The 27,827-nt window shown below is 44.2% G+C and overlaps 1 protein-coding gene across 4 annotated transcripts in view; it reads left to right on the top strand.

Annotated features, from left to right (window-relative positions):
- Positions 1-24,527, top strand: part of LOC139317437 (scaffold attachment factor B1-like) — a 34,637-nt gene extending 10,110 nt beyond the window's left edge. For 2 of the 4 annotated variants that reach the window (XM_070944500.1, XM_070944518.1), the window contains exons 7-21: positions 354-870; positions 2,474-2,520; positions 3,642-3,742; positions 4,424-4,573; positions 4,667-4,746; positions 6,308-6,438; positions 6,646-6,737; positions 8,283-8,395; positions 10,438-10,734; positions 12,076-12,213; positions 14,566-14,608; positions 16,323-16,435; positions 20,948-21,060; positions 23,332-23,383; positions 24,138-24,527. In XM_070944500.1, coding sequence (XP_070800601.1) covers positions 354-870; positions 2,474-2,520; positions 3,642-3,742; positions 4,424-4,573; positions 4,667-4,746; positions 6,308-6,438; positions 6,646-6,737; positions 8,283-8,395; positions 10,438-10,734; positions 12,076-12,213; positions 14,566-14,608; positions 16,323-16,435; positions 20,948-21,060; positions 23,332-23,383; positions 24,138-24,249 — 2,099 coding nt within the window. In that variant the 3' untranslated portion in view covers positions 24,250-24,527. Of the gene's footprint in view, positions 1-353; positions 871-2,473; positions 2,521-3,641; positions 3,743-4,423; positions 4,574-4,666; positions 4,747-6,307; positions 6,439-6,645; positions 6,738-8,282; positions 8,396-10,437; positions 10,735-12,075; positions 12,214-14,565; positions 14,609-16,322; positions 16,436-20,947; positions 21,061-23,331; positions 23,414-24,137 lie in introns of all 4 variants that reach the window. The other 2 variants (XM_070944507.1, XM_070944512.1) reach the window with 2 other exon arrangements.
- The last annotated feature ends 3,300 nt before the right edge of the window (positions 24,528-27,827 follow it).

Raw genomic sequence — 27,827 nt, 5'->3', positions numbered from 1 at the left:
GTTTGAAATGGAAATGTGTGTTCTTGATGCATTCTGTTTAAGCCTCTTGGAATTCTGGAAGAAAGAACCTCTTGAAGATCTCTCAAGAATTGAGCCAGAAGGTTTTTTTTTTGTTAAACTGATAAGATCAGGGTTGGTTTTGGTTTTTTTTTTCCTTCATAGCGTATGATCTTTTTAAAATTATGTCTTAGTTTTAGGCATTTGAATGTGGTAATACCGAAAGCGTTTTTTCCAGTTTCTGTGTAGCTATAACCATACTGTTAGACTGGCAGCCATGCCCGTTCCGCATATGTCTTTGCTATGTTTCCCCGGTGATTAAACCTTGTGCCATTCTATTCCTGTTAAATCTATAGAAAATGAGAAAATGCTCGACATTTTGGGTGACACTTGTAAATCTGAATTCCTTAAAGAAGATGCATCCGAATCGGAGCAGGCGCAGGAAGCAAATGAACCGTCCCTGGGCAAAAAGGAAGAAGAGGAAGACGCGCTGGCTGCCGGCACCCAGTCGGACGAAGACCTTGTAGATACAGACAGCCAATCAGGCCCGGCTGAGGCCAAGAACCAAGAGGACGAAGAAAAGCTCTTAGTGGTAGAGAAAGGGGAGCCAAGCGAACAGACAGTTGAGGAAGACAAACCGGACTCGGACTCTTTAGCGGTAGAGAGCAGGAGTGAAGGTGGAGGTGGAGGTGGTGAGAGTAGCAAAGAAGCCCAAACTCTGGAAGCCTGTAGTGAGGAAACCGCGGAATCGGACACAGGTCCTCAAGTGGTTAGTCCAGAGGCCGAGAAGATGGAAGTGAAGGCTAATGTTGAGGAGGAGCCCTCTGCCACTAGAGAGTCCTCTGCCCCAGAGGGTGGTGATCAGAACACGAGGTTTGTTTCTCTCCGTTTTAGCAACAAAAGGAAAATGCCAATCCCTGATCCGCTATGCCAGTATAGCATCCATCCAAAGAGCCAGAGTAAGGTACCAGCCAGTACGATACCCAGATTTATAATCCTGTGAGCCTTGATATAATTTAACAGGTAAGCCGCTATCTAGAAAACTGTATGGATGGAGTGGTTAACGCTTTCCACAACAGAGGAAGACTATATAGATGCAATAATTTAGAGCTTTTCATTGCTACTTTTCTCGGTGGCATTTTTTTTTTCATGTCCACGATCAAGACTGGATACATCTGATCCACAGGGTGGAATGCCAGGACAATTCTAGAATAGATTTGCCTACATAGGAAAGGAGGGATTGTTACAGAGGTACACCTGCACGCATACACACCTTAGAGTGTAATAAAATCTTTTTTAAAAATGTTTCACCTGGACCCAATTCAGAACATCATAAGGGCAACATGGTACAATTTCTGGTTATATTACAGGACAGGTAGTCCTTGACTTACAACAATTCAATTAGTGACTGTTCAAAGTTACATTGGCACTGAAAAAAGTGACTTACGACCGTTATTCACACGACAGTTGCCGCATCCCCATGGTCACATGATCAAAATTTCTGCCGCTTGGCAACTGACTCCTATTTATGACGGTTGCAGCATGCTGCGTGATCCCTTTTTGCGAACTTCCGGCAAGCAAAGTCAATGGGGAAGCGAGATTCACTTAACAACCGGGTCCCTAGCTTAAGCACTGTAGTGATTCACTTAACAACTGTGGCAAGAAACTCAGAAAATGGAGTAAAACTCACTTAAGAAAGTGAGTCTCAGTTTAGCAACATAAATTTTGGGCTCAGTTGAGATAAGTCGAGGACTGTCTGTACTTAAAACAGGTAAATTACGCTAAATACGACTACTACTGAAATGAAGGACTGCAGCTATGTACTTTTAGTACTTCGAGGCAGTAATAAAGGTGAAAATAACGATTCCTGTCAGTCAGTGGAACATATTATACCCCCTCGTCCTCTTTGAATCAGAGAGGGAATTTTTAAAAAAATATTGTTGCATCTGTTTATTTTTCTCCAGTTCCTCAGAATGTTAACCTTCCCCTCTTTTTCAGTTGTGTAAGTAATGAGTTAATTAATCCTGCTAGCGCTTAACAGTTTTATTAATCCATGGGTAATACGGGCTGGTACCTTACATTTCTCCATTCTAGACCAAATGCTGCCTTTTTCCTTTTTTTATATATACCTATATACAATCTATGTAGATAGATAGCTGGTCTGTAAGAAGTTAGGTTAGGGTGTTTCTTCAATTTGGCCCGCAAGCCCACTATAATTCCTTGCTACCTTTAAAAAAAAAAATCTTTTAGGTTTTGCTTTTTCCCTTTCTTGTGCATTAAACATTGTTTTGGAACCTTTTTTTTTTTTAATTTTTATTTTAAAAATTGTTTCTAAGATTAAATTGTGAGTACTATAAGACTGCTTTTTTAATTCATTGATTCATGTTTAAATCGGGTAGGTATTTCGATTCTAATGAATTTTTAAAATATCTTACAAACTCTTGACTGAGTTTTCCTTTCTCTTTTTTGTTCTTAGTTCTGAGGAATCCAAAGACCCCAAACAACCTTCAAAAGAGGAAAAAGGTATTTGTGTTACTTTGTATAAAAACTTATATCTCGTCCACCTAACACATAACCATTACTGGGGAGAGGACATTTAAATGTTGGATGGGTTTACTCATGACCTCAGCTGATGCTAATTATTGAGATGAAATCCTACAGGATTTTTGTTAGTTAAAAAATAATAAGCATTGTTTATCGATTAGCATGATGACATTTTGCGATGGTGGATACTGTGCTACAGATGACAAAGACTGATGAATGCTGGCATGCCAAAGGCAGTAATTTCAGACATCTTTTGCAAATATCTCCTTCGACGGCATTCGTCAGCAGATGCTGGCTGCAGTTGAAATTATGATACTAGGCCTCAAGTATGACTATTTCCATATTTTCAGGCGTTTATTAGCAGTAGCACTTAGACTTACATACTGCTTTACAGTGCTTTACAGCCCTCTCTTAAGTGGTTTTACAGAATCAGCATGTTGCCCCCAACAATCTGGGTCCTCATTTTACCAACCTTGGAAGGATGGAAGGCTGAGTCAACCTTGAGCTGGTCTGGATCGAACTCCTAACAGTGGAAATACAGAGTTAACCTGCAATACTGCATTCAACCTACTGTATCACCACGGCTCTTATATATTAAATGTATATGCTGTCCATTTTACCATCTAGTGACTTATAAGATAAAAACCACAATAGAAAACAAAATGATAGATATTAACACTAAAATAAAAAAAAACAGCTAAGGAAGGAAACAACAGACAATGGGGTAGAGGTAGGAGTCTTCTCTAAATCACATCCAGAGTGAGACGGCCCAGAGCCAGGTCTAAAGGCTCTTCTGAAAAGCGAAGATGGTGGGGACAAATCTCACCTCGAGGGACATGATGTTCCAGAAGGTGGGAGCCATGGCAGAAAAGGCCCTTCTGGATCCTGCCGGCTGGGTTTTTTTGATCAACAGCATGCCCCTTCTGCTAGCATGGGTGGGGCAAGCCAATCCCCTTGGGTTGAGAACAGAGTTTTTAGTGGAACATAAAAAAGATATTTTTCAGGAGTTGCATCCTTTTCAAAGGGTGGGCAGCAGTGAGACTGGCTGGACTGCCCACCTTGCACCTTGTCACACGCTTTCTTTTTCTGTTTCCAACTAGGTCACAGTAGCACTAGCACCGGTCGGAACTTCTGGGTCAGCGGCCTTGCTTCCAGTACCCGAGCAACGGACCTGAAGAACCTCTTTAGCAAATATGGGAAAGTAAGGCTGTTTTTATTTATTCCTTAAGTCCAAAGATGATCAGTTTGGTTTCAAGTTCCTTTTATCTCCCTTCTAACACAAGGGCTTTGGTGTAACACCAGTTCATGTCCTCTATTATAGCCATATAAACAGCATTTGGTCTTACATACTGCCCCATAATGCTTTACAGCAGCGGTCCGCAATGTTTTGGCTCCACAGATTGGCAGTGGGGAAGAAAATTGTGGGGAGGGGCTGACTGACAAAGTGAAATTATTGTCTCTGTTCCTTCCAGCTGGTAGGGTTAGTTCAGTGACTGTAAATCTTTTGAATTCAGTGTGTCAAAAATTCGGAAAATGTTCACCTTTGCTCTGCTGGTGTATCATACGCTTCACCCTCACCCAAAGCAAAAGAGGCCCCTCCGGACCTCTCTGGACTTTCCAGATCGACTCAGAAGTCGTGCAAGGGTGCCTTGAGAAAATAACGTGACAACGCTTGTTCAGTTTTCAGAGGCTGCGCGAGCAAGGCCTTCTCGCACAATTCCAGAGAGTCAGGAGACCTTGCCTGTCACCAGAAAATGGCATGGCATGTCCCCTGTGACACGTACATCATAGGTTCACCATCACTGGTCTGATGCTTGATCTTAGAAGGCAATGGATCTTCAGCCATCAGTTCCCGAGACCGTGTGTGGTTTCTCTTATCTAGGTGGTTGGTGCCAAAGTGGTGACCAACGCTCGTAGCCCGGGGGCTCGCTGTTACGGTTTTGTGACAATGTCCACAGCTGAAGAAACTACCAAATGCATTGCCCATTGCCACAAGACAGAGCTGCACGGCAAAATAATCTCAGTGGAAAGAGTAAGTGGGGCCTCCCTCCTTCCTTGAGCCCTCAGACTGGTGGGAAAATAAGCCATTGCTTCATTTTTTTCTGATGATCCAATATAATTTCAGGCAAAGAATGAACCTCCAACGAGGAAGCTTCTGGATAAAAAGGACGGCGAGGGGAAGACTGAAACATCCTCTGGGGATAGGTAAGTTCTGCAGCCTGCTTTGCTTTTCCGTTTATTAGATGTGCTCGTAGTAATGTGGGCAGTTTACTCCTCTCCCCCACTCTCCTCAGAAATCACTGTCAGGCGCAGGAAATCAGGCACCAGCTTAGAGTTCAAAAGCATTGCGAGTTTATTTCATGCTATCTACTCACAAGAATCTGATGATCTAATATTCAAGGCAAATTGGCATCAGATAAGAGTCAATGCACTTGTTAAGTCCACACTTGGAATACTGCATCCAGTTTTGGTCACCACACTATAAAAAAGATGTTGAGATTCTGGAAAGAGTGCAGAGAAGAGCAACGAAGATGATGAGGGGACTGGAGGCTAAAACATATGAAGAACGGTTGCAGGAATTGGGTATGTCTAGTTTAATGAAAAGAAGGACTAGGGGAGACATGATAGCAGTCTTCCAATATCTCAGGGGCTGCCACAAAGAAGAGGGAGTCCAAAGCACCTGAAGGCCAAACAAGGAATAATGGATGGAAACTGATCAAGGAGAGATTCAACCTGGAAATAAGGAGAAATTTTCTGACAGTGAGAACAACACCGCCCTGAGTCCTTCGGGAGAAGGGCGGTATATAAATATTTAAATATAAATAAAATAAATAAATAAAAATCAACTCATGGAACAGAAGTTGCCTTCGGAAGTTGTGAGAGTTTCATCACTGGAGGTTCTTAAGAAGAGATTAGACAACCATTTTTCTGAAATGGTATTATAGGGTTTCCTGCTTGAACAGGAAGACCACCCAGGTCCCTGTCAACTCTGTTATTCTGTTATTTCATACTGCTGTTTATTCTCCCCCTTATAGTGCTGTGAATTACGGAGGTGTCTGCCTGAGCTACTTTCAAATATTGTCTACCATTGATACAAAATATATCTTGCCCCTCATTGGCTTGGGAGTGGACCTTATATGTCTCTAGGTCAGTGTTTCTCAACTGTGGCAATTTAAAGACATGTGGACTTCCAACTCCCAGAATTCCCCAGCCAACATGGCTGGCTGAGGAGTTGTGGAAGTAGAAATCCACAGGTCTTCAACTTGCCAAGATTGAGAAACACTGGTCTAGGTTATCCTCTTTGTAAGTAGTTCTCAACTTAGAATCACCATTGGAACCAGAATTTCAGTTACTAAGCAATGGGGATCATTAAACAAGTCGTGTGACCAAAATCAATTTTATGACCATTTTTACCCTAAATCGATAAGTGCGCCCCGGTTTCCCCCATTGATTTTGCTTGTCGGAAGGCAGCTGGGAAGGATGCAGATTTTGCTCATGTGACCACAGGATGCTGCCACAGTTGTCAGTGTGAGCCGGTTGCCAAGCGCCCAAATTCCAATCGTGACTGCAGGGATAGTGTGGCAGTCATAGTCGGCCCAACCCACCTCACGGAGTTGTTGTGAGGAAAATAGGAGGAGGGAAGAGTATTAGGTGTGTTAGCTGCTTTTGAGTTATTTATAAACAAAATAATAAAGGCAGAATATATATTAATTAATTAAAATACCCAGGTCCGCTCTAAACATTGTGAACTTAACTGCTTTTTCAGAGCTTCCAGTGCGAAAAAGAATGAAAAAGCTGATTCAAAAGAAGATAGTAACAAAGCAGATGAAAAAGACGAAAAGGGGAAAGAAGAGCAGAAATCTGGATCTGCCGAAAAATCTAAGACTTCCAAATCAGGTAATTTATTGCTGGTGCGGGTGGGGGGAAGACCCCTAAGTCAGCGTTTTTCAACCTTGGCAAGTTAAAGATGGGTAGACTTCAACATCTAAAGTTCTGGGCTGGCTGGGGAATTCTGGGAGTTGAAGTCCACCCATCTAAAAGTTAGCAAGAAACGCTGCCCTCAGCCATTCATTGCTGGCATCCAATCTCTTTGCTTTTGCGTAGGGAGCAAAGGGACAGAAAGAACCGTGATAATGGACAAGTCCAAGGGTGAACCAGTTATTAGGGTGAAGACCACATCACGATCAAAAGAAAGAGTAAGTGAATCGTTAGCTTTCCTTGTCACAATTGCTATTTACTGGATTTTCTTAAAGCAAGGGAAGGAAATAGGACAGTTTTATCCTTGAGAAGTTTTATATCGCTGGATTTCACCTTCATTTGCTATACAGAATTACTGAAACATCAAGACTTTTTTCCCCTTAATCTTTATTTTAGAGGCGCTCATTGGCCACTTATAAAAACCTTAACCAATGAAATAAAAATCATTGGATAATTGAAATCCGACTGTCTACTTTGACGCCTGGAAACTTTTTTTCTCATTCCAGAAAGTTTCATTAAAGGTTACTGTAAGGTAAAACACAAAAGTTAAAAGGAGAGAAAGATGGAAAAGGAGATAAGAAAGAACAAAAAAAAGGAGCTTTTTAAAGTACAGTGGAATTAAAAAACAAAACAATTACAGCCTCAGCCTTTTACTTTTCCTTTCTAAATACTTCAAGCCTATAACAACAACATCATTCTAAATCATAAAAAGCTAAAATTAGAGTTTCAGGGTTTTTTTCAGATTCGAGTACAAAATCCATCAGTGGTTTCCAAATGGAAACAAAAAAACATACAAATTCTTTTCTCTTTCATTCAAATGGTCGATTTTGCCATCTCGGCCAACCCCATCACTTTTGCCATCTATTGTGGGGAATTAAGTGTGTCTTTCCATCTTTGTCTTTTGGAAACTTGATACTAAGAAGTAAACATCCTTTCACCCTGCATATTGCAAATGGGAAAATCAATGTGAAACCTTTAAGATTCTTTATTGAAGTTGATTTTGATTATTACCGGTAAGTCTTAAGGTGGACTCAAAATCTTTATGCCCAGCAAACAAAAAGATTTAATAATAATAATAATTATATATATAAATTTATTTTAGATAAATTTATATAGATAAATTTATTTATCAGCAAAATTTATATTTTGCTGATAAATAAAGGGATAGTATACATCTGTTTCAAGCTATTTAGCTTTCATCAGCTACCCATACCCTTACTTGGATTTGAACTTGGGATGTCTGCATGTTAGGCAGTTGTATTAACCTCTGAGCCACAAGTTCTCCTCCCTTCATCAGCTTGAGCCAGGGGAAAGATTAAGTGTTTTTCTATCGAGACACCTGGTCTATCCCAGTATGTGGGAGGGAGCATACTGCATTTTTTTGTGTGTGTATATATACCCACACACAAACATTTATTATATATATATATATAATATTATATATATTTATTGTATAATCCTGATTCTCAAAGAAAACATACGAAGAATGGTTGCAGGAATTGGGTATGAAAAGAAGGACCAGGGATGATATGATAGCAGTCTTCCAACATTTGAGGGGCTGCCATAAAGAAGAGGGGATCAACCTATTCTCCAAAGTAGCAGAAGTAGACAAGAAACAATGTGTTGCAGAGAGGCAGGGCCACCTCTAGAGCCAAGACTGAAATGGCCCTTGGCTTGATCTTCCTTCCTTTTCCTTTTCAAACGTGACCCTTCCTTTAATGAGTTAGACAAGTTGCAACTTTGTGCTGTGTCTTGAAATACAGAGCGAGAAAAGTCAGGATCGCAAGTCAGAGAGCAGAGAAAAGAGCCGAGAGCGACAGGGCTCCGTGCCATTCAACAAAACCAGAGACAAGCGACCGAATGAAGATCAGCACCGGTGAGACCTGCAGGCTAAAGGAAGGGGCTCAATCTGTGGTTGTGTTCACGTTCTTTGCCTTTTTTTGTTTTTTTTTTTAACCTGTGTCATATTTACAGCCTTCTTTATTTTGGGTAAAACAAACTTCCTATCCTAAATGTCTGGGGAGATTTTCAGTCATCCAGGTCATGGTTGTCCCAAAGGTGCTTTTTTCAAGAGACAACTGGACTTTCTTTGTTTTTTTCCTTGAAAATGTTTTGCTTCTCATCCAAGAAGCTTCTTCCGGTCTCACTGAATGGCAGCGAACGGAGCGATTTAAGGACCGCAAGGACTATAAATCCTTCCATTCCCCACCATTCAGTCAGAACTAAAGAAGCTTCTTGGATGAGAAGTGAAACATCTTCAGAGAAAAACAAAGAAAGTCAGTTGCCTTTTGAAAAAGCACCTTTGGTTCCTATCGTATCTAGCCATTGTGCTGATAGGGAATGACCATTGTACAGGTAATCCTTACAACTGGTCACTTGATGGCTATTCAAAGTTATGACAGATTCCCAAAAGTAACTTATGAACCGTATCTGAGGTTCCAAAGGCCCAGTTCCCTCCTCACGGTCACATGACCTCATTTTGAGTGCTCTGCAACTCACCTGCATTTACAGTCACGTGCAGCGCTCAATGGTCATGATTTGTGACTTTTTTTTTTTTTTTTTTGCCAAAACTTGCTTCCAGTTTCTGCCAAAAACATTCCATGGCAAATTGGTACACTTAACCGCAGTGTTCGCTTTGCAACCACCACGTTCACTTGCACAAAAGTTATAAAACGGGGCTTGCAGTCATGTGGGTGACTCGCCTAACCATATTGACTTGGGACCAGAATTGCAGGCTCAATTGCAATCATAAGTCGAAGACTATCTGTAGGCCAGTACATTGGGAGAACCTCAATTTAGAGAAGACTGATCTTTTGATATTAATATTAATTAATTAATATTAATAGTAATACTAATATTAAAAGACCTACCTTTTGTATTGTTGTACTTAAGCAAAAGGTTAATATAAACAATTGTAATAAGAATAATTAATCAAGGAGGTACAGAACTTGGGTCTCCTTGCCGTTGTGCTGTGTTTATTTTTAGATTTTACTTATAGGCAATTCAAGGCGGTGAACATACATAATACTCCTTCTTTCTCTTATCTTCCCCACAACAACCATCCTGTGAAGTGGGTTGGGCAGAGAAGGGTGACTAGCCAAAGTCACTCAGCCAACTTTAATGCCTAAGGCAGACTAAAACTCACCATCTTCTGGTGATTGGCCCAAAGTCACCCAGTTAGGTTTCATGCCTAAGGCGGGACCAGAACTCCCAGTCTCCTGGTGATTGGCCCAAAGTCACCCAGTCAGCTTACATGCCTAAGGTGGGACCAGAACTCCCAGTCTCCTGGTGATTGGCCCAACATGAAACCAGCCAGTTTTGCTGTCTAAGGTGGAACTAGAACTCACCACCTAGTGATTGCCTCAACGTCACCCAGCCGGCTTTCACACCTAAGGTGGGAACAGAGCTTACTTCCTCCTGATTTCTAATCTAGTACCTTCACTACTATACCAAACTGGCTTTGTGTAACTATCTTTGTGAGAGTGGAAGTGACATTTCTTTCTCCCCAGCCAGTTCAGCGTCAGGAAACTGGCCAAATGGGAGGCTGGGCTTGCTCACTTGCTCATTCCGTTTTATTTATTTATTTATTTATTTATATGCCGCCCTTCTCCGGAGACTCAGGGCGGCTTACAATGCGTTAAGCAATAGCCTTCATACTTTTGTATATTTATACAAAGTCAGCTTATTGCCCCCACAAACTGGGTTCTCATTTTACCTGCCTTTGAAAGGATGGAAGGCTGAGTCAACCTTGAGCCTGGTGAGCTTTGAACTTACCGTAATTGCAGACAGCTTGATGTTAATAACAGTGCTTTAGTCTGCTGCGCCACCAGGCTCCTTCAACGGGGAAAGGTGACAGTAGGAGCCGAAAGGCAGAAACAGCCTGCCGTCCAGAGCCAACCGTCTTTCTCTGCCTCACAGCACCGGTGATCGTCGAGAAAGACAGCGCTTGCGTTTGCAAGCCATCTGGGAGCAGGAGGAGCGGAAGAGGTTGGAGATCACCCGCGAGAAGCTGGAGTTTGAACGGGCGCGCCTGGAGCGGGAGCAGATGGAGCGGGAGCGGCTGGAGAGAGAGCGGATGTACATTGAGCACGAGCGGAGACGAGAGCAGGAACGGATCCAGCGGGAGAGAGAGGAACTGCGGCGGCAGCATGAGCAGCTGCGCTACGACAAGGAGAGGCGCGTGGCCCTGCGGAGGCCGTATGACATGGATGGCAGGTGAAAAGTCGCATTTGCAACTGTGGGTCAGGCGAGGGGTCCTTGGCACCCTCTGAGCTTGGTTGTTTTCTTGCAGACGTTTCATCCCCCAACTAGGTAATATCATCAATGCAAGAAGGGGATGGGGTTTGTAGAGAGGAGGAGGACCGTGGTGTCCTTGGTGCTCTCCAAGCTTGGTTGTTTTCTTGTAGACCTTTCATGACCCAACTAGGTAATGTTCTGTCCCCAACCCCACGCGCACACACCAACAGACGTTCAGGAGTTAAAGACCAAACCAGCCGGCAAAATCCTTTTCCTTATGATAATGGAACTTGGCAACAACCTACTGGCTGCCTGCCAAGAGTTTATTATTTACAAAGAGGAGAGATAACTTCTCCCCACTTCTGATACATCAAAGGAAAGCAGCTCAATAATTACAATCAAGTCCAGAGATAATCCAGTCTTAAAGCAAATGTCCGGCAATGCAGAATGGCGTGGAAGCTTTCAGCTTTGTTCGTCACAAGGTTTGACTGGCCACCACACTCCCTTTTATATCCTGTGGGGTGTGGTCCAGTGACTCAGCCTAATCTCGGGCACGCCCTTTCTTCTGTTGCGCGCGCTTATCTCTGCGACGCTGGCGTGGGTCCAGCCAAGACTCATTACCCTCATCACTGTCCATCTGTGGGTGCGTGGACATGCTTGGCCCCGGCCCTATCTCTTGCCCTTCGGTGGACACCGAAGGTATTGCCAGAGAGGAGGCTCCTCGAGAGGGAGGCCTTGCCAACTCTTCCCCTTCACTCTCTGAGTCCTCTCCTGCCGATGACACAGGCTCTGGTAACGGAGCCACAACAGGTAACATCATCAGTGCTAGAAGGGAATGTGGGGTTTGCTCTTTTTCTGGCACTAATGAAGTTCCCTAAATGGGTCACGAAACATCTGCAACAAAACAAGCAAGGTCAGAGAGCACCAAGGACCACACAATCCTCCTCCCCCTCCACTCTGCAAACCTCACTCCCTTCTAGCACCAACGATGTTACCTTATTAGGTCATGAAATGTCTGCAAGGAAACAAGGAAGCTCAGAGGGCACCAAGGACCCCACAGTCCTTTTCTCCTCCTCTCCACAAACTTCACTCCCTTCTAACACTGATGATGTTACCTAGTTCGGGTAATGAAACATCTGCCAAAAAAGTAACCAAGCTCAGAGAGCACCAAGGACCCCCTCATTTCAACCTTGAGCTACAAACATTCTCCTTTATTGTGAATCAGGTTTCACCCCCTTATATTGCATCCAGCAGCAACTTAGAGGAGATCAGGGGGAAAGTTTTTTTAAGCTGGTCTCTTGACCTCCATGTTGCTTGCAGGAGGGATGATCCCTACTGGCCAGAAGCCAAGCGGATGCCAATGGACGATCGTCACCGCTCCGATTTCGGCCGCCAGGATCGGTTCCATGACTTTGATCACAGGGAACGCGGACGGTACCAGGGCCATCCTCTAGACAGGTAAGCCAGCGACCGAAACGTTTTGTTTTCCTGTTGGGGGGAGTTTTTTGTTCAACCTCAAGTGTACCTGCAGAAGAGTGGATCACGGGTAGTCCTCACTTTACGACCGTTCCAGGTTACTATTGACCCTCGCAAAAGGTACATCATGCCAATTTCAAAAGTTCTCACAACCACAGAGACCACGCACCCCATGGTCCTGTGATCTCATTTAGGCCACTTGGCGACTGACTGGTCATTGCGGCTGTTTGCAGCATTCCCAGTCATGTGACCGTAAATTTCAAGGGGGATTTTTGCTGGTTTTCAGTGTTTCCAGTAAAAAAAAAAAAATGCTCATTGGATAAAACAGATTCGCTTCATGACCTTCACCACATTCACTTAACAACCGCAATAACAAAGGTCATAAAAACAAGTTACAATCATGTGACCTGTTTCATTCCAAACTCAATTATGTCATAAGTCAAGGACTACCCTTATTATGTTTAAATTGAGGTAAATGTCCTTTAACAACCCACTTGACCCTAAGTTAGGAGTTCACAAATTGAAATTTAATCTTATATAAATATTGTCACCTTTTTTACCTGTTCTGCTTTTGATAGATAGGGAGAAAGCATTATATATAGGTAGTCCTCAACTTACAACCACAACTTACAACAATTCAAAATTTCCTTTGTTAAGTAAGACATTTGTTAAGTGAGTTTTGCCCCATTTTACGACCTTTCCAGCCACAGCTGTTGATAAGTGAGTGACACGGTTGTCAAGTGAATCTGGCTTCCCCATTAACCTCACTTGTCAGAAAGTCGTAAAAGGGGATCGCATGACCCCGGGGACACTACAACCGTCATAAATATGAGTCAGTTGCCAAGCATCTGAATTTTGATCACATGATCATGGGGATATCATAAAGGTTGTAACTGAAAAACGGTCCTAAGTCAACTTTTTTCAGTGCCATTGTAACTTTGAACGGTCACTAAATGAACTGTTGTAAGTCAAGGACTACCTGTAGTCTCTCCATTTGGTTTCATTATCAAAACAACAGTTTTGAGTTCATGGTTGTCCAATCTTTGGGCTTACCTGAGCCACACTGAGTGAAAAGGACTTATCTGGGGCCACATAAAATATATAAACTACCGTATTTTTCAGAGTATAAGATGCACCTTTTCCCCCCCTAAAAGAGGGTGAAAATTTGGGTGCGTTTTATACACCGAATGTAGCCCCGCCCAGTCTCTGAAACAAAGGTTTCAGAGGCTGAAAAAAGCCTCTGAAACCTCCATTTGAGAGGCTGGGAAAAAAGCAAGGTGCAGAGCTCACAAACAACAAACCTGTTGCTAAAGTTCACCTCTGGGAACAACTGATTGGGGGTATTCCAGGAGGCTGATCCACCCCCAATCAGTTTTTTTCTTATTTTCTTCCCCAAAAACTAAGGTGCGTCTTATACTCCAGTGCGTCTTATAGTCCGAAAAATGTGGTAGTTAATGTATATCAATAACAAACTTCCTTTATTTTTCTATATTTTTTATTATCTTGTGAGGTTCATTACTAGCTTTCCAGTGGGCTGCAGGTTGGACACACCTGGTTTAAGTTTATCACAAAAAGGATTTGAGGGTTCAACCACATTAGCTTTCTCCTTTCCTCCATCCCTGAGCCATTCCTCTGTCCAGCTGCTGGTCTCTTAATCCTCTTTCCTTCCCCATAAATCTGCTGCTTGCCTGCCACTTAAGAAAGTGACAATTCACACCCTAACGTGTTATAATGAACATGATTTTTTAAAGACAGAAGTTGTTAAATTAACTGCATGGATCTATTCCCCCTCTCCCTGAGGAGGTGCAGTGTATTAACCCTTTTATTGGATTCTGTTTGGTATCATTCCCTTCAACATGGCTGGCTGAGGAATTCTGGGAGTTAAAGTCCACAAGTCTTAAAAGTTGCTGAATTTGGAGATCCCTTTATCTAGAAGAAGAAATTCTTTCCTCAGTTGCTAAGGACTTGGAGAGAGAAAAGGGTTCTGGTTAAAGGGCCTAGCAGACCACGTGGATATTAATATATAATATTCTCAGCTCAGAATATATAATTTAATATAATATTCCAACTCTTTGTATTTCAAATGTTTAGAAGCAGAGTACTGTTCAGGCGAAGTTCAGACAATCTTTTTTTTCTCCACGAGGGATTCCTGTTCAGCATAATTTTTGGAAAAAAATATTTGTCACCCCAGCCCTAACTCTGCTCCTGAATATTTGAAATACAGAGAGTCCTCAGCTTAAAACCAGAAATGGGACCACAATTTCCATTGCTAATGCCAATTTATTGGGGATCAATCCAGGTCAAAAATTTGACATGGCTGTATTTTTTTCCCAGGAGAGAAGGGTCACGGGGGATGATGGGAGACCGAGAGAGGCAGGTGAGTCACATTCATTGTGCATTTGATAGGATGAAAGCTTGACACTGAGAACAATCAATCAATGAAATGACTTACCTTCAGGAGCTACCTCCCATAGAGGGAGCTCTATGGAGATTCTCAGCCATCCAGGTCATGGTTGTCCCAAATATGCTTTTTTTCAAGAGGCAATTGGACTTACTTTGTTTTACCTTGAAGACGTTTCACTTCTCATCCAAGAAGCTTCTTCAGCTCTGACTGGATGGTGGGGAATGGAAGGATCTATATTCCTTACAGGCAGTGCCTTCTTTTAGGGAGTCTTTGAGGCCACTTGGGAGGTTTATCTGTGTCCTCAGGGTCACCAGAGTAGTGCAAATGGCTGTGGAACTGCTGAAAGGACTGTGTTGTGGAGCTGTGCTTTCTGCAAGATGTTTTCTGCCCTGTGTCCCTTCATTATTGAACACAGGAGCAGGCTGTTGGGGATGAGTCTGTGTTGTCTGCCTCTCAAACTGAAGTGCAAATGGCTCCTCTGGTCTGCAGTTTTTCTGGAAATCCGTTCATACTCCCACACCATTCGAAGGGTGTTCATCTCAAAGTGCATAGCTCAATGTCTAAGGAGATTCTCAGCCATCCAGATCATGGTTGTCCCAAAGGCGCTTTTTCGAGAGGCAACTGGACTTTCTTATTTCACTTTTCACTTCTCATCCAGGAAACTTCTTCAGCTCTGACTGGATGGTGCGGAATGGAGGTTTTTAAGAAGAGATTGGACAATCATTTGTCTGAAATTGTATAGGGTTTTCTGCTTGACTGGGGAAGGGGTTGGTCTGGAAAACTTCCAAGGTCCCTTCCAACTCTGTTATACTGTTATTTTGGGATGGTATAACATCTCCTGCCTTGAACGGGGGATTGTTCTAGAAGACCTCTGAGGTCTTTTCCAGAATCCTATGATTCTGTGTAATCTGTCATTCCTTAAAAAAAAAAAAAAAAGCTTCAAGTTTCAATCTTATACACATTTTTCAAAATTTTCTGAACCAACATAAATATCTGGTTCTAGAATTTCTTAACACTCTGGAGCACTTTCGAGAAAGCAGTGCTTTGCAGCTTTTGAAAGCTCTAAAACCTTTTTAAAAGTCCCAATGCTTCAGGCTATGTTCTTAGTTCAGTGGCTTGTAAGCTTCTCGTGTTTCCTTTAGGAACAAATGAGCCACCAGGCAAAAAAAAAAGCTTGTTGAAATACCTGCTACACAGCCTTTGTGCCGCTTCCCTGCCTTTTATCTTCTCCTTATAGTAAGGAACTTGCTGCGTGGCTTCAAAAATCTTTGGCTGCACCCCACCTGGTATTCCTCCTGTCAGAGTTTGTTGCAAAAATCAAATCCAGAAAGCACACACAGATAACTTGATTCAGCAAGATTCATTAACTTCTTTATATACATAATAACACATGAATAAATGTACAATACCTAGAGTGGTTCTAGAGGGGAGAGATTAGTTCAGTTCAGTTCAGAGGGGCAGACAAGGCCAGATTTGTTTGCTAGACTCAGAGCACAGAGCTTAAAGCTGCAGAGCCACGCCCAGGCTCCTTCCAGTTTCAGTTTCCAATTCAGCTCCCATTGGCTGATCTGTTGCCATGCCTGTTCATTGGCTGACCTTGTTACTATGTCTTCCCAGTCATGAATATTCTGACACCTCCATATACCTGTTGGATCATTGCTGTTCTTGTCTCCTTCCCTTCTTTCAGCACTATGCAGAGGAACGCCACAGGGATCCAGATCGCCACTCCAGAGACGGCTGGGGCGGCTATGGGTCGGACAGGCGCATGAACGAGGGGCGGAGAATACCTCCACAGTCCCGGTGAGTGGCTTGCGGGTGATTGCATTCAAATGGTGGAGTCCAGAAACCAGTTAAATATTGTGACCTAGGCTTACTGAGTCATTACAAGATACAATTAGTCCCAAACAAACCTATTCTATTGTAACAGCTAAGAATTACGTTCATTCCCAGCTGAGTCCTAATTAGTTGCAAAACAAGTCCTTCGGAAGAAGTCCATCGGGATAATCACCAACCTTTATCTTCTTTGACACCCTGCCAAAGGCCTTACTTGGCAAAGCCCCACAGAGTTCAGAAACAAACAAGAGATGCCGACTGGAAACAGAGTTAGCAACGTTGCTTTCCTGCAAAAGGCCCCAAGTGCCTTTGTTTCCCTTTTAAGCCTTATGGGAGGGCCCAGTCATCTCCTGGTCTTACTCCCGAGTTGTCCCTTTTGCTTTAGCTGCTCTTGCCTTCTGGCAGCTCTGCGCATGCGTGCACTAGGAACAGACTCTTCCTGTTCCTCTGCCTCTCTGCTGTCTGACTCTGGGGGCTCCAGAGTCCGTGCATCAGTCCCAGATGGCCCTGGCCCCATCTCTGCCTCCGACGCAGAGCCCTCATATGGGCCTTCCCCAGACTCCAGGACTGGCCCAGGTTCCTCCTAGCCTCCTCACTGTCTGACTCTGCTGCCAGCTCCGCAGGCTGCTGGCGGATCACAACATTAAGTTACAAGCAGAATATAGGTGCAAGGAGTCCTTGACGTACAACAGCAGTCGAGACTAGAATTTCCTTTGTTAAGCGGTCTGGTCATAAGTACAACTGTATCATTTAGCAAAGGATCAATCCCTGCAGTCCCTTTGTTAATTGAACCTGTTAAGGATATTGTTGTGTTACCAACCAGCACAAGGAAACGTTGCTGAGAACAATGAATAAGAGATATGCAAACTGGTTTATCAAAAGCTTACTTTTATAGTAGAAATAACAGTCTCATAGTCTTTAAACAAATTCCAAGTCTTTGCCAGTTAAATCAGTCCAGTAGTTACAGATATCTTCTTACCAAACAGAGAGCAGTTGGTTAGAATAACAAACTCACTCTGGTTCACAAACCACGATGGTAACAGATCCATCCAACGATGATTAGCAGAATGTTAGCAACTCCTCACTATGGCAGCATATCACATCAGCTCCATACACAATGGCAGCATATCATAGCAGCAACTGAACACGTTGCAATACCTTGCTTAAATACTCTCACAACCAGTCATTACCTAATTACAGCATGACTCAGCATTACAATAAATCAGCAAGAAAACTTTAAAGCCACATAATACATTTACAGATTAAAGTTACAGTACACATATATTGCCTGGACAACTTGTTAGGCTCAAACCACATCCTAACAGAACCCCTCGGTCGTTAGGTTAGGCAACTTCCTGCCAGTTTCCCACAGCCAGTGAGGAAGCTGACAGGAAGTTGCAAGTCCCAGGCCTTCAGATAGGTAAGTGGCTGCTGTTGGGGGGGCGGGGGGTTGTTGAAGATATACAAAATGTTCCATGTGGGTTGGTGGAGGACATAAGAGGTGCCCGCAGGGGTTGAGGAAGGTGGGTGAGAGTTTAACAGAATAATAGAATTGGAAGGAACCTTAGAGGTGTTCTAGTCCAACCTTCTCCACAGGCAGGAAACCCTAGACCCGTGTTGGCGAACCTATGGCACGCGTGCCGGAAGTGGCACGCAGAGCCGTCGCCAAGCTCACCTGAAACTGCATATGCGTGTGCGCCCCAGCTGGTGTTCAAGCCTCCGGTGCGCAGTTCAGGGGACCCAGCTGGTCTCCGGAGCTCTCCTGCGCATGAGCACTATGACTGGTGCACGCATGCGCAGAGAGCGTTTGTGGACGTGCATTGCGCACACAAAAGCTATGCGCAGATGGTGAGATTGCGCAGGCAGCACATCCGTTACTGCGGATGGCACGCCAGCGCGCGAAGCGCGTTCTTCGGCACTTGGTAAATAAATGGTTTGCCACCACTGCCCTAGGCTATTTCAGACAAATGGCTGTCCAATCTTTTCTTGAAAACCTCCAGTGCTGAATTACCTACAACTTCTAGAGCAAGCGGTTCCACTGGTTAATTTTTTATTTTTATTTGATTTATATGCCACCCTTCTCTGGAGACTCAGGGCAGCTTACAGTGCGTTAAGCAATAGCCTTCAGACTTTTGTATATTTATACAAAGTCAGCTTATTGCCCCCACAAACTGGGTCCTCAATTTACCTACCTTAGAAAGGATGGAAGGCTGAGTCAACCTTGAGCCTGGTGAGATTCGAACTTACTTTAATTGCAGACAGCTGGTGTTAAATTACAGTGCCTTTGTCTGCAGAGCTATCCAGGCTCGTTTTTTCTGTCAGGAAATGTTTCCTTAATTCTAGATTGATTCGCCCCTTGAGGAATTGCCATCTGTTGTTTGTTTGTTTTTTAATTTGATTTATATGCCGCCCTTCTCCAGAGACTCAGGGCGGCTTACAATGCGCTAAGCAATAGCCTTCATCCTTTTGTATATTTATACAAAGTCAGCTTATTGCCCCCACAAACTGGGTCCTCAATTTACCTACCTTAGAAAGGATGGAAGGCTGAGTCAACCTTGAGCCTGGCGAGATTCGAACCTGCAGTAATTGCAGGCAACTGGTCTTAATAACAGGGTGCTTTAGACCACTGTATTACCAAGGCTCGTTCCCTCTTGTCCTGCCTTCGGAGAATAGGGTGACCCCCTCCAGGGTGATGTGAGTGCTCAGGGCCCCGGGGGGGTGGGGGGTTGAGAGTGGAGGAGACTTACCCCAGTGATCTACAACCTTCCCTGCTGGCTTCCCCATTGACTTTCTGTGGAATCCATCAGGAAAGTTAGCAGACGATGATCGCGGGCTGCACTTGGCAAACAGGTTTAAGTGCAAACAGGTTGCCAAGCACCCAGGTAGGTTCATATGACCACAGGAGCAGTAGGATGGCCCAATCTCCCCAGGACCAGGCATAACTACCGTTGGGAGTGATTAAGTGAATCAATGTATTCCCTGTGGGCATTTCTTGCTAGAAAAGACTAGAAACTGGCAGAAAACATTGTAAGTCCCTGTCATGTGACTGAAGAATGCTGCAGCCGGGGGAATAAAGGTGAGCCTTGCCAAATCCCTAAAATGCAGTCATGTGACCACAGAATTGAATGCAGCCTTTGAAATTCCAAAACGGGTCATAAAATATCGTGTTTCTCCTAAAACACGACCCGCCCACAAATAAAAGGCCCAGCACTGTTTTGTGCGCATGCGTTAAAATTAAACCCTACCCCACAAAGTTGGCCCTATTTAAGCGCATGCACGGCCAGGCTTGCCGGAGTGGACGACAGCAGGCTTTTTGGGGTGGACTGCTACCGGTAGCTGGAGTGACCGTTACAGGTAGGCAAGGGTGCGCAAGGCACATGGGTCACAACGCTCGCTCTTTTCGGATGCGAAAGAAGCGGACCAGTGGCCAAGTCAGGCGTGTGGGATGGAAATTAAGACACCCCTCGAAAAGAAAGCCTAGCCTTTTTTTCGGGGGTCAAAAGAAAATAAGACCTGGTCATATTTTTGAAGAAATACGGTAGCTCTTCAAGGGTCCGTTGAAACTTCAAACAGTTGCTAAGCAAGTGGACATTAACTATAACTTTGTTGCTTGTATCCTTATAATTTATATTGACTGTTTCCTAGTATGATTTGATTGCTTATTTGTACCCTGTGACTATCATTAAGTGTTGTACCTTATGATTCTTGACGAACGTCTTTTCTTTTATGTACACTGAGAGCACCAAAGACAAATTCCTTGTGTATCCAATCACACTCGGCCAATAAAGAATTCTGTTCTATTCTATTAAGCGACATTTCCTATTGCTGGTTTGTTTATGTATTAATGAAATTTCTCCATCACCCATCATATTTCCTTGATTCTGGGGAGTTTACAAATAAAACAGTAACGTGTCGTAAAGGCCATAATTCAAAACAAAGTTCAAAACCAGATTAAAACAGGGTTAAAAAGAACAGTTAAAAGGCTGAGTGAAGCGCCTTCAACTCCCCAACCACTCCAGGGGTAGCATGACACTTTTACACACACACACACACACACACACACACACACACACACACACACACACTTCCTTTCAGGCCAGTTGGCAGAACCAGGTCTTAACCAGAAGGCAGGGGAGTCAGGGCTGGCCTCCCTCACCATGGACCATCATGGGAACTTCAGCAGGAGATTTCAACTGAACTTTTCTGGACAGCCTTCTGAAAAGCAACACTTTTTTTTGCATTTGTAAATTCAGTGAGAATGTTGCAGAGAAGACAGCTGCTTCTTTAGCGTTCAGCAGTCCTAACAATGGGGGGGGGGGGAGTTTGGCTCATCCAAATAAATGTTTTGATACGGTAACATCGGCTGATACCCCGGTGCGTCTTATACTCCGAAAAATACGGTATTTTTAAACATTTACCATATAAGCTCTCTCTTCTGTGGGTAGTTTTTACAGCCTCCTAAACTCCTTTACCTTTCAGAGATGGACGTGACTGGGGGGATCACATTAGAAAATTTGAAGGCCACCCTGATCGCTCCTGGCCAAGCAACGATGATGGGGGCCCACCAGGACGTGAACATGAGCGATGGCGAGGTAATTCATTTTGTTCCCTTCACAGCTGTGGTTTTCCTTTGGGGCTTTGGGGATAGGACATAGGACAAGGTTGAACCTTCTAGGATCCTATTCTGTACAGAAGAGAAACGCCAGGGAGAAAAATATTTATATGTCTACTTATTTATTTATCCTCTAAGCCAGGGGTCTGCTCTGGTTTAGACCCCTGCTCTAAGCTTTCTCCATTCTTCAGATTACAGGTAGTCCTCGAATTATAGCCACAACTGAGCCCAAAATTTCCATTAATGAGCAAGACAGTTGTTGAGTGAGTTTTGCCTCCTGTTATGACTTTTCTTGCCACAGCTGTTCAGCGAATCACTGCCGTTTTTAAGTTACCAACCCGGTTGTGAAGTGAATCTGGCTTCCCCACTGACTTTGCTTATTGGAAAGGTCACAAAAGGGGATCATGTCACACACACACACACACACACACACACACACACACACACACACACACACACACACACACGGGGCACTGCGACCATCATCAATACATGCCAGTTGCCAAGTATCCAGATTTTGATCACATGACCACAGGGATGTGTGGGGGGGGGAAACGGTCGCAAGTCACATTTTGCAGTGGCTGTTGTAACTTCCAGGGCTGTTGTAACTTCATTACAAAACGAACGGTTATAAGTCAAGGACGGCCTGTATGGTCTCCTACAATTTCCACAATTTTTTTTTTTAAGGACTTTCCTTCAGGCTTACTGTTTTTGAAACGAATGGAGTGACGAAGGATGATTTGAAGAAATGGAGAGTCATTTCTTGAACGTTGAGCTGACCAATCTTTCCCCCCACTTTTTGTGTGTGTGTGTGTGTGTGTGTCCTTGTTTGAATAGGGCTTAGTGTCCCCTGGCTAATGTCCAGATATTCTGCCCTTTCAGCTGTCCAGTCCCAGGGCAGCCAAGCCTGTTGTGGGGGCACAGAAAGATCCCTGTGTCTGTTCCTTCTGTAGTTGATGTTAGGGCTCTTCCATTTGGGCAGAAGGAGAGATCAGTCGGTGCTGCAGCTCAAACAGCTTTTGGGATTGCTATTTAGATGGGTTCTTATGAAGGAAGAAACTGTGTTCCCAAAGTCTGATAGGTTGTTCTGCCCCAGCTACGGACCCCAAAGAACGCAGCACACACACAGTCTGTACAAACCTTAGTTTACTAAAATAAAATCAGGAGTTTTTTTTAAAAAACAAAGGCTGTTAATTAACTTTCTTAACAGCCTGCCAGAATCCAAAGAATAAATAATCTTAATCTTACTATGGTTGGCAGAAAGCCCAGAAGCCATTTGCAGGAAACTGATAAGAGCACTAAGATCCAGACACAAAGGAATATGAACGAAGTTGTTTCCTGCAAATTGCCTCAGTTGTCGTCCTTCCTTAAATAAGCTAAGGGAGTGGCCAATTGGCCCCAAGCCTTACTCTCGAGGAGACCTCCTCCTGAGGAGCCACTCCTGCCTTTTGGCAGCTCTGCGTGCCTGTGCATCGAGAAGAGGCTCCTCCTCTTCTTCCTCTTCACTTATAGGAGCTTCTGGAGGTTCTGAAGGCCCTGGCTGAATCCCTGCCTCTGGAACCACATCTTCTCCAGCCTCCTCATTGTCTGACTCAAGTGCCAGCTGCACAGGCTGGAAGGCTCTGGAGCCTGCGGAGGATGAAAAACGGGCCCACCAGGCCATCGCGTGCCAAAAGTGGGGGGAGCACAAGCGGGTGCACATGCATGCGCAGGGGAGGCGCATAGAATTTTGGGTGTGGGCACGCATGCATGTGAGCCCCCAGTGCTCTCCTCGCTTTTGACACGCAATGTCAAAAAGGTTAGCCATCACTGCCCTACCTATTCCATTCTGGACAAATGGCTGTCCAGTGTCTTCTTGAAAACCTCCAGTGATGAAGCACCAACAATTTCTGGAGGCAAGTTGTTAGCGCTATTAGGAAATTTCCCCTTAGTTCAAAGTTGCTTCTTCCCTTCATTACTTTCTATCCATTGCTCCTTGTCTGGCCTTCAGGTGCTTTGGAGAATAATTTGACCCCCTCTCCTTTGTGGCAGTCCCTCAAATACTGGAACACTGCTATCATGTCACCCCCTAGTCCCGTTACAAGGGCAGAGAGCACCAAGGACCCCACAAATTCAGAATTGCTCTCCTTCCAAGAGTTCCTTTTCCTTTCTGTTCGAATCTAGAATGGAGGAATCTAGAGTGGAGGAAACATGACAGATAGTTTCAGAGCGATTCAGACCTGCAAGTGTGAATTACTCCCATCTTTTCTAGGTGGGGGCAGAGAACGGCGTGGCCACATAATGCCGCGAGGTGGAATGTCTGGGTAAGAAGCCTTCAGCCTTCTGAATTCAGAGTAAGGTTAACCTTTTCTCATTATGCATTTGACCTAATAGCAAACCTAAATGGTTTTTTTATACAGCAGTCTCCCCCTCTGCTTCCCAAACCGGCCCTTCCTCTCCCAGCACGCCGTTTGGAGGGTTTTTTAAATGTTGCATTATCTAGCTGCGCTTTTAAGAGCACCCTACGGGCCCCTTTTCTACGTTTTAGATCCGTGTTTTCCTTCCAATTCAACCTTAGGGTCCTGGATCACTTTATTTTTTTCCTTGCCTTTCCTTGGAGGGAAGGGAGGGACTGTCCAGGCCAACGTTTCTCAACTTTGGGACCGAACGATGTTCAACTCCCAGAATTCCCCCAAGTTGGATACTAGCTAGGGAATTGAAGTCACACACACATCCCAGCTGGAGAATTTTAGGCGTTGACATCCACTCATCTCATCTGGGAAATTCTGGGAGTTGAAGCCCACACACAATTCTGGCTGTCGAATTCTGGGAATTCACACATCCTTTCTGGGAATTAAAAGTCCACCCATCCTGGCTGTTAAAAGTTGGCGAGGTTAGGAAACTGGTGCAGCAAAGTTCACCTGGCCTGAACAATTCAGGGCTGCAACCAGAGTGGATAATTCCTTGCAAAAGAGGAAGGAGGATGGAGCGCAGCTGGGGATGGGAACAGGGCTCCTGGCCTGCGGTCCTCCCCTTCTCATGGTGGTCTCTCTTTCTCTCTGTCTCTCTCTTTTCCAGACAAGGATTCATCCCAGGTGGCCGGCAGGAACAGACTGCCCAGGGAGAGGGCTTTGCTGGACAAGAGAGGGGAAACCGACCCAACGATCCCCGGTTCAGCTGTCACTATTGAATGTTTTTATTGTTTTTAACTGTACAAATGGCAACCAAGACGAGGGACAAAGATACTCGACACTACGACTCAGTGTACCACTGACTGTGACTCTTAAGTTAACCTTCATTGTTTCACTTCCTAGCTCAGTATGTGAAGCCATTCATTTTTTTTTTTTTTTTGTAACGTGTTTCTGTAGGTGCTGCCGCACACGCTCATCCTTTCAAAGAAAACGTGTTTCTTTTACGAGGCATTCCATTTTCTATAAATAAAGGAAAAAAAAGTACAATTTACAATCACCCGGATACTGCTTCTGAGGGCTCTTCAGGAAGCGGCCTGCCTAAATCACCACCCGGGAAAAGTCCCAAAGGTGCTTTTTCAAAAGAGGGCAACTGGACTTTCTTGTTTTTTCTTTGAAGACGTTTCACTTCTCATCCCAGAAGCTTCTTCAGCTCTGACTGGATGGTGGAGGATGGAAGGATTTATACTGGTCATTTGCATTCTTTGAGAGAGTCATTGAGGCCACTTGTAGGTTTATATGTGTCCTCAAGGTCACCTGAGTGATGTTCCTGGTTCCTGTAGTCTGCAATTTTTTCCTGATCCTGAGGCAGGGATGAAATGCTCCCAGTTTTGACCGGATCACCCGATCCGATAGCAATGGCGGCGGGTGGTTCGGAGAACCAGTAGCAAAAATCCCTGCGTCCCCACCACCACCACCATGCCCAGCTGAGCCGCGCGATTATCAGATTATTTATTTTTAAAAGCATTTTTTTTTTACAACCTCTGGCCGAAGAGGTTGTAGAAAAAATGCTTTTAAAAGCATTTTTTTTTTTAAACAACCTCTTCGGCCGAAGAAGTGGTAGAAAAAATGGTTTTAAAAGTTAAAAAATAAAAAGTTGGCCACGCCCACTCAGTCACATTAACCACCACCATCACCAAGCCACGCCCACAGAACCGGCAGTAACATTTTTTTTTTTAATTTGATTTATATGCCGCCCTTCTCCGGAGACTCAGGGCGGCTTACAATGCATTAAGCAATAGCCTCCATACTTTTTTGTATATTTATACAAAGTCAGCTTATTGCCCCCACAAACTGGGTCCTCAATTTACCTACCTTAGAAAGGATGGAAGGCTGAGTCAACCTTGAGCCTGGTGAGATTCGAACTTCCAGTAATTGCAGACAGCTGGTGTTAATCACAATGCTATCAGTCTGCTGAGCCACCAGGCAGGGCAGGGGTGAAATTTTACATTTCACCCCTGGCCTGAGGACACAGATAAACCTACAAGTGGCCTCAACGCCCCTTTAAAAGATGCAAATGACAAAGCTGTCTGCAAGGAATATAAATCCTTCCCTTCCCCACTATCCTGCCAGAGCTGAAGAAGCTTCTTGGAGGAGAAGCGAAACATCTTCAAACGAAAAACAGGGAAGTCCAATTGCCTCCTAAAAAAAGCACCTTTGGGATGGATAACCATGGCCTGGATGACTGACAATCTCTACAGACTCCCAGGAAAGGGATTTGTACAGACGGTGGCCACTTTCAAGACCTGTCCGCCTTCAATTCCCAGAATTCTGGGAGTTGAAGTCCACAAGTCTTAAATGTCACCAAAATGGAACACCTCTGGCGGTTAAGAGCAAGTTACCGCTCAGGTAGCTTTGAAGTTCGCATTTCTGTATTGCTTTGGAAACCTCCTAGTATAGCTGAGGAACACAAAGGTCTCTTGCTCTGCAGATTGAAACAAAAATGCGCTCTTGACATGCCTCGTGTCCAGTGATCCAGTCGCTAATTTTTTCCCTTCTCGTGGCAGCAGAAGGGAGCTATTTCAGCTGAGGAAAAATGGGGTGTTGGTGGCTTGCTATTAAATCTTTGACTGTTGTTTCCTTGTGCTGTCAAACCCTCGCCTCCTAAGTACAGATAACAGGTAGTCCTCGAGTTACGACCACAATTGAGCCCAAAATCTTTATGTTGTGAGGTGAAACATTCGTTAAGCGAGTTTTGCCCCATTTTACGACTTTCCTTGCCAGAGTTGTTAAGTGAATCATTGCATTAAGTGGACAAATCACGGTCCTTAAGTGAATCTGGCTTGCCCATGGAGTTTGCTTGCCAGAAGGTCGCAGAAGGAAATCGCATGACCCCAGGACACTGCAACCGTCATAAATATGAACCACTTGGCAATTTGATTTGAATTTTAATCATGTAACCATGGGGACGTTGTTAAGTGTTGTAGGTGAAAAAATGTGATGTCACTTTTTTCAGTGGCGTTACGACCTCGAACGGTCACTAAGCGAACTGTTGTAAGTCAAGGACTACCTGAAGTCCTTCAGTTACGACCACAATTCAGCCCCAAATTCCTGTGGTTAAGTGAAAAGTTGTTAAGTGAATTTTGCCCCGTTGTACAACCTCCCTTGCCACAGTTGTTAAGTGAATTGCTTGAAGTTGTTAGGCTGGTAACATGGCTGTTAAGTGAATCTGACTTCCTCGTTATCTTTGCTTGTCAGAAGGTCACAAAAGGGGATCCCGTGACTCTGGGACACGGCAGCCGTCGTAAATATGAATCCGTTACCAATCATCTGAATTTTGATCATGTCACCACAGGGATGCTGCAGTGGTCAGAAGTGTGAAAAAACAGTCATAAGTTACTATTTTCAGTGCTGCTGTGACCTCGACCAGTCACTAAACAAACTGTTGTAAGTCGAGGACTACCTGTACTTCATAAACGGGTAAATCGGCACTCCTGTTGACTGATGAGTCCAAAAGACTAAATCTCTGGTCTCAATGACCAACCCAGATTGGACCCTGCAAAATAAATTCTTTCTTCTCCAATCTAGGCCACTCTGAACTGTGGCACGTGACCGGAGTTGGGCCTGGATTAGGAGCCCAAATCACTAACCTAGCCCCACCACTGCCACGCAAAAAGACCACTGGGCCCTGTTCCCCAAATTGCCCCCCGTGGCCCAATGCTCCTAACCCCCAGGATCTTCCGTGCATTCATTTACCTTCAGGTATCCCAAAGGTGCTTTTTTTTTCAAGAGGCAACTGGACTTTCTGGGTTTTCTTTGAAGACGTTTCGCTTCTCAGCCAAGGAGCTTCTTCAGCTCTGACTGGACGGTGGGGAACGGAAGGATTTATACTCCTTGCAGACAAAGCTGGTCCTTTGCATCCTTTTAGACCAGAGGTCTTCAAACGTGGCAGCTTTAAGACTTGTGGACTTCAACTCCCAGAATTCATAGCCAAGCATAGCTGCCTGGAGAATTCTGGGAGTTGAAGTCCAGAAGTCTTAAAGCTGCTAAGTTTGAAGACCTCTTTTAGAGAGTTGTTGAGGCTGCTTGGAGTTTTTGTCTGTGTCACCTGAATAGTAGAAATGGGTGTGGAGCCTTTTTGGAACTGCTGAAAGGACCGTGTTGTAGACCGGAGATAGATAATGTCGTATCCCTCCCCTGCCGTTGAGAGAGAGGGCTCTTCAATTTTGACATAATGGCCTCTTTAATAGAACAAACCCATCAGAACTAGATTCAGCAGGTATTGTTCAGTTTTGTCTGGGTCGATCGCTTCCTCTTTATATAAGGCTTCATAAAATTCTCTCGCTCTTTCTAACTTACC

This window comes from Pituophis catenifer, unplaced genomic scaffold, assembly GCF_029215685.1.
Source record: "Pituophis catenifer annectens isolate HBS135680 unplaced genomic scaffold, rPitCat1.0.hap2 SCAF_1, whole genome shotgun sequence".
NCBI classification, from domain to species: Eukaryota; Metazoa; Chordata; class Lepidosauria; order Squamata; family Colubridae; genus Pituophis; species Pituophis catenifer.
The sequence above is the reverse complement of the archived record's forward strand: the minus strand, read 5'-3'. Positions and strand labels throughout refer to the sequence as shown.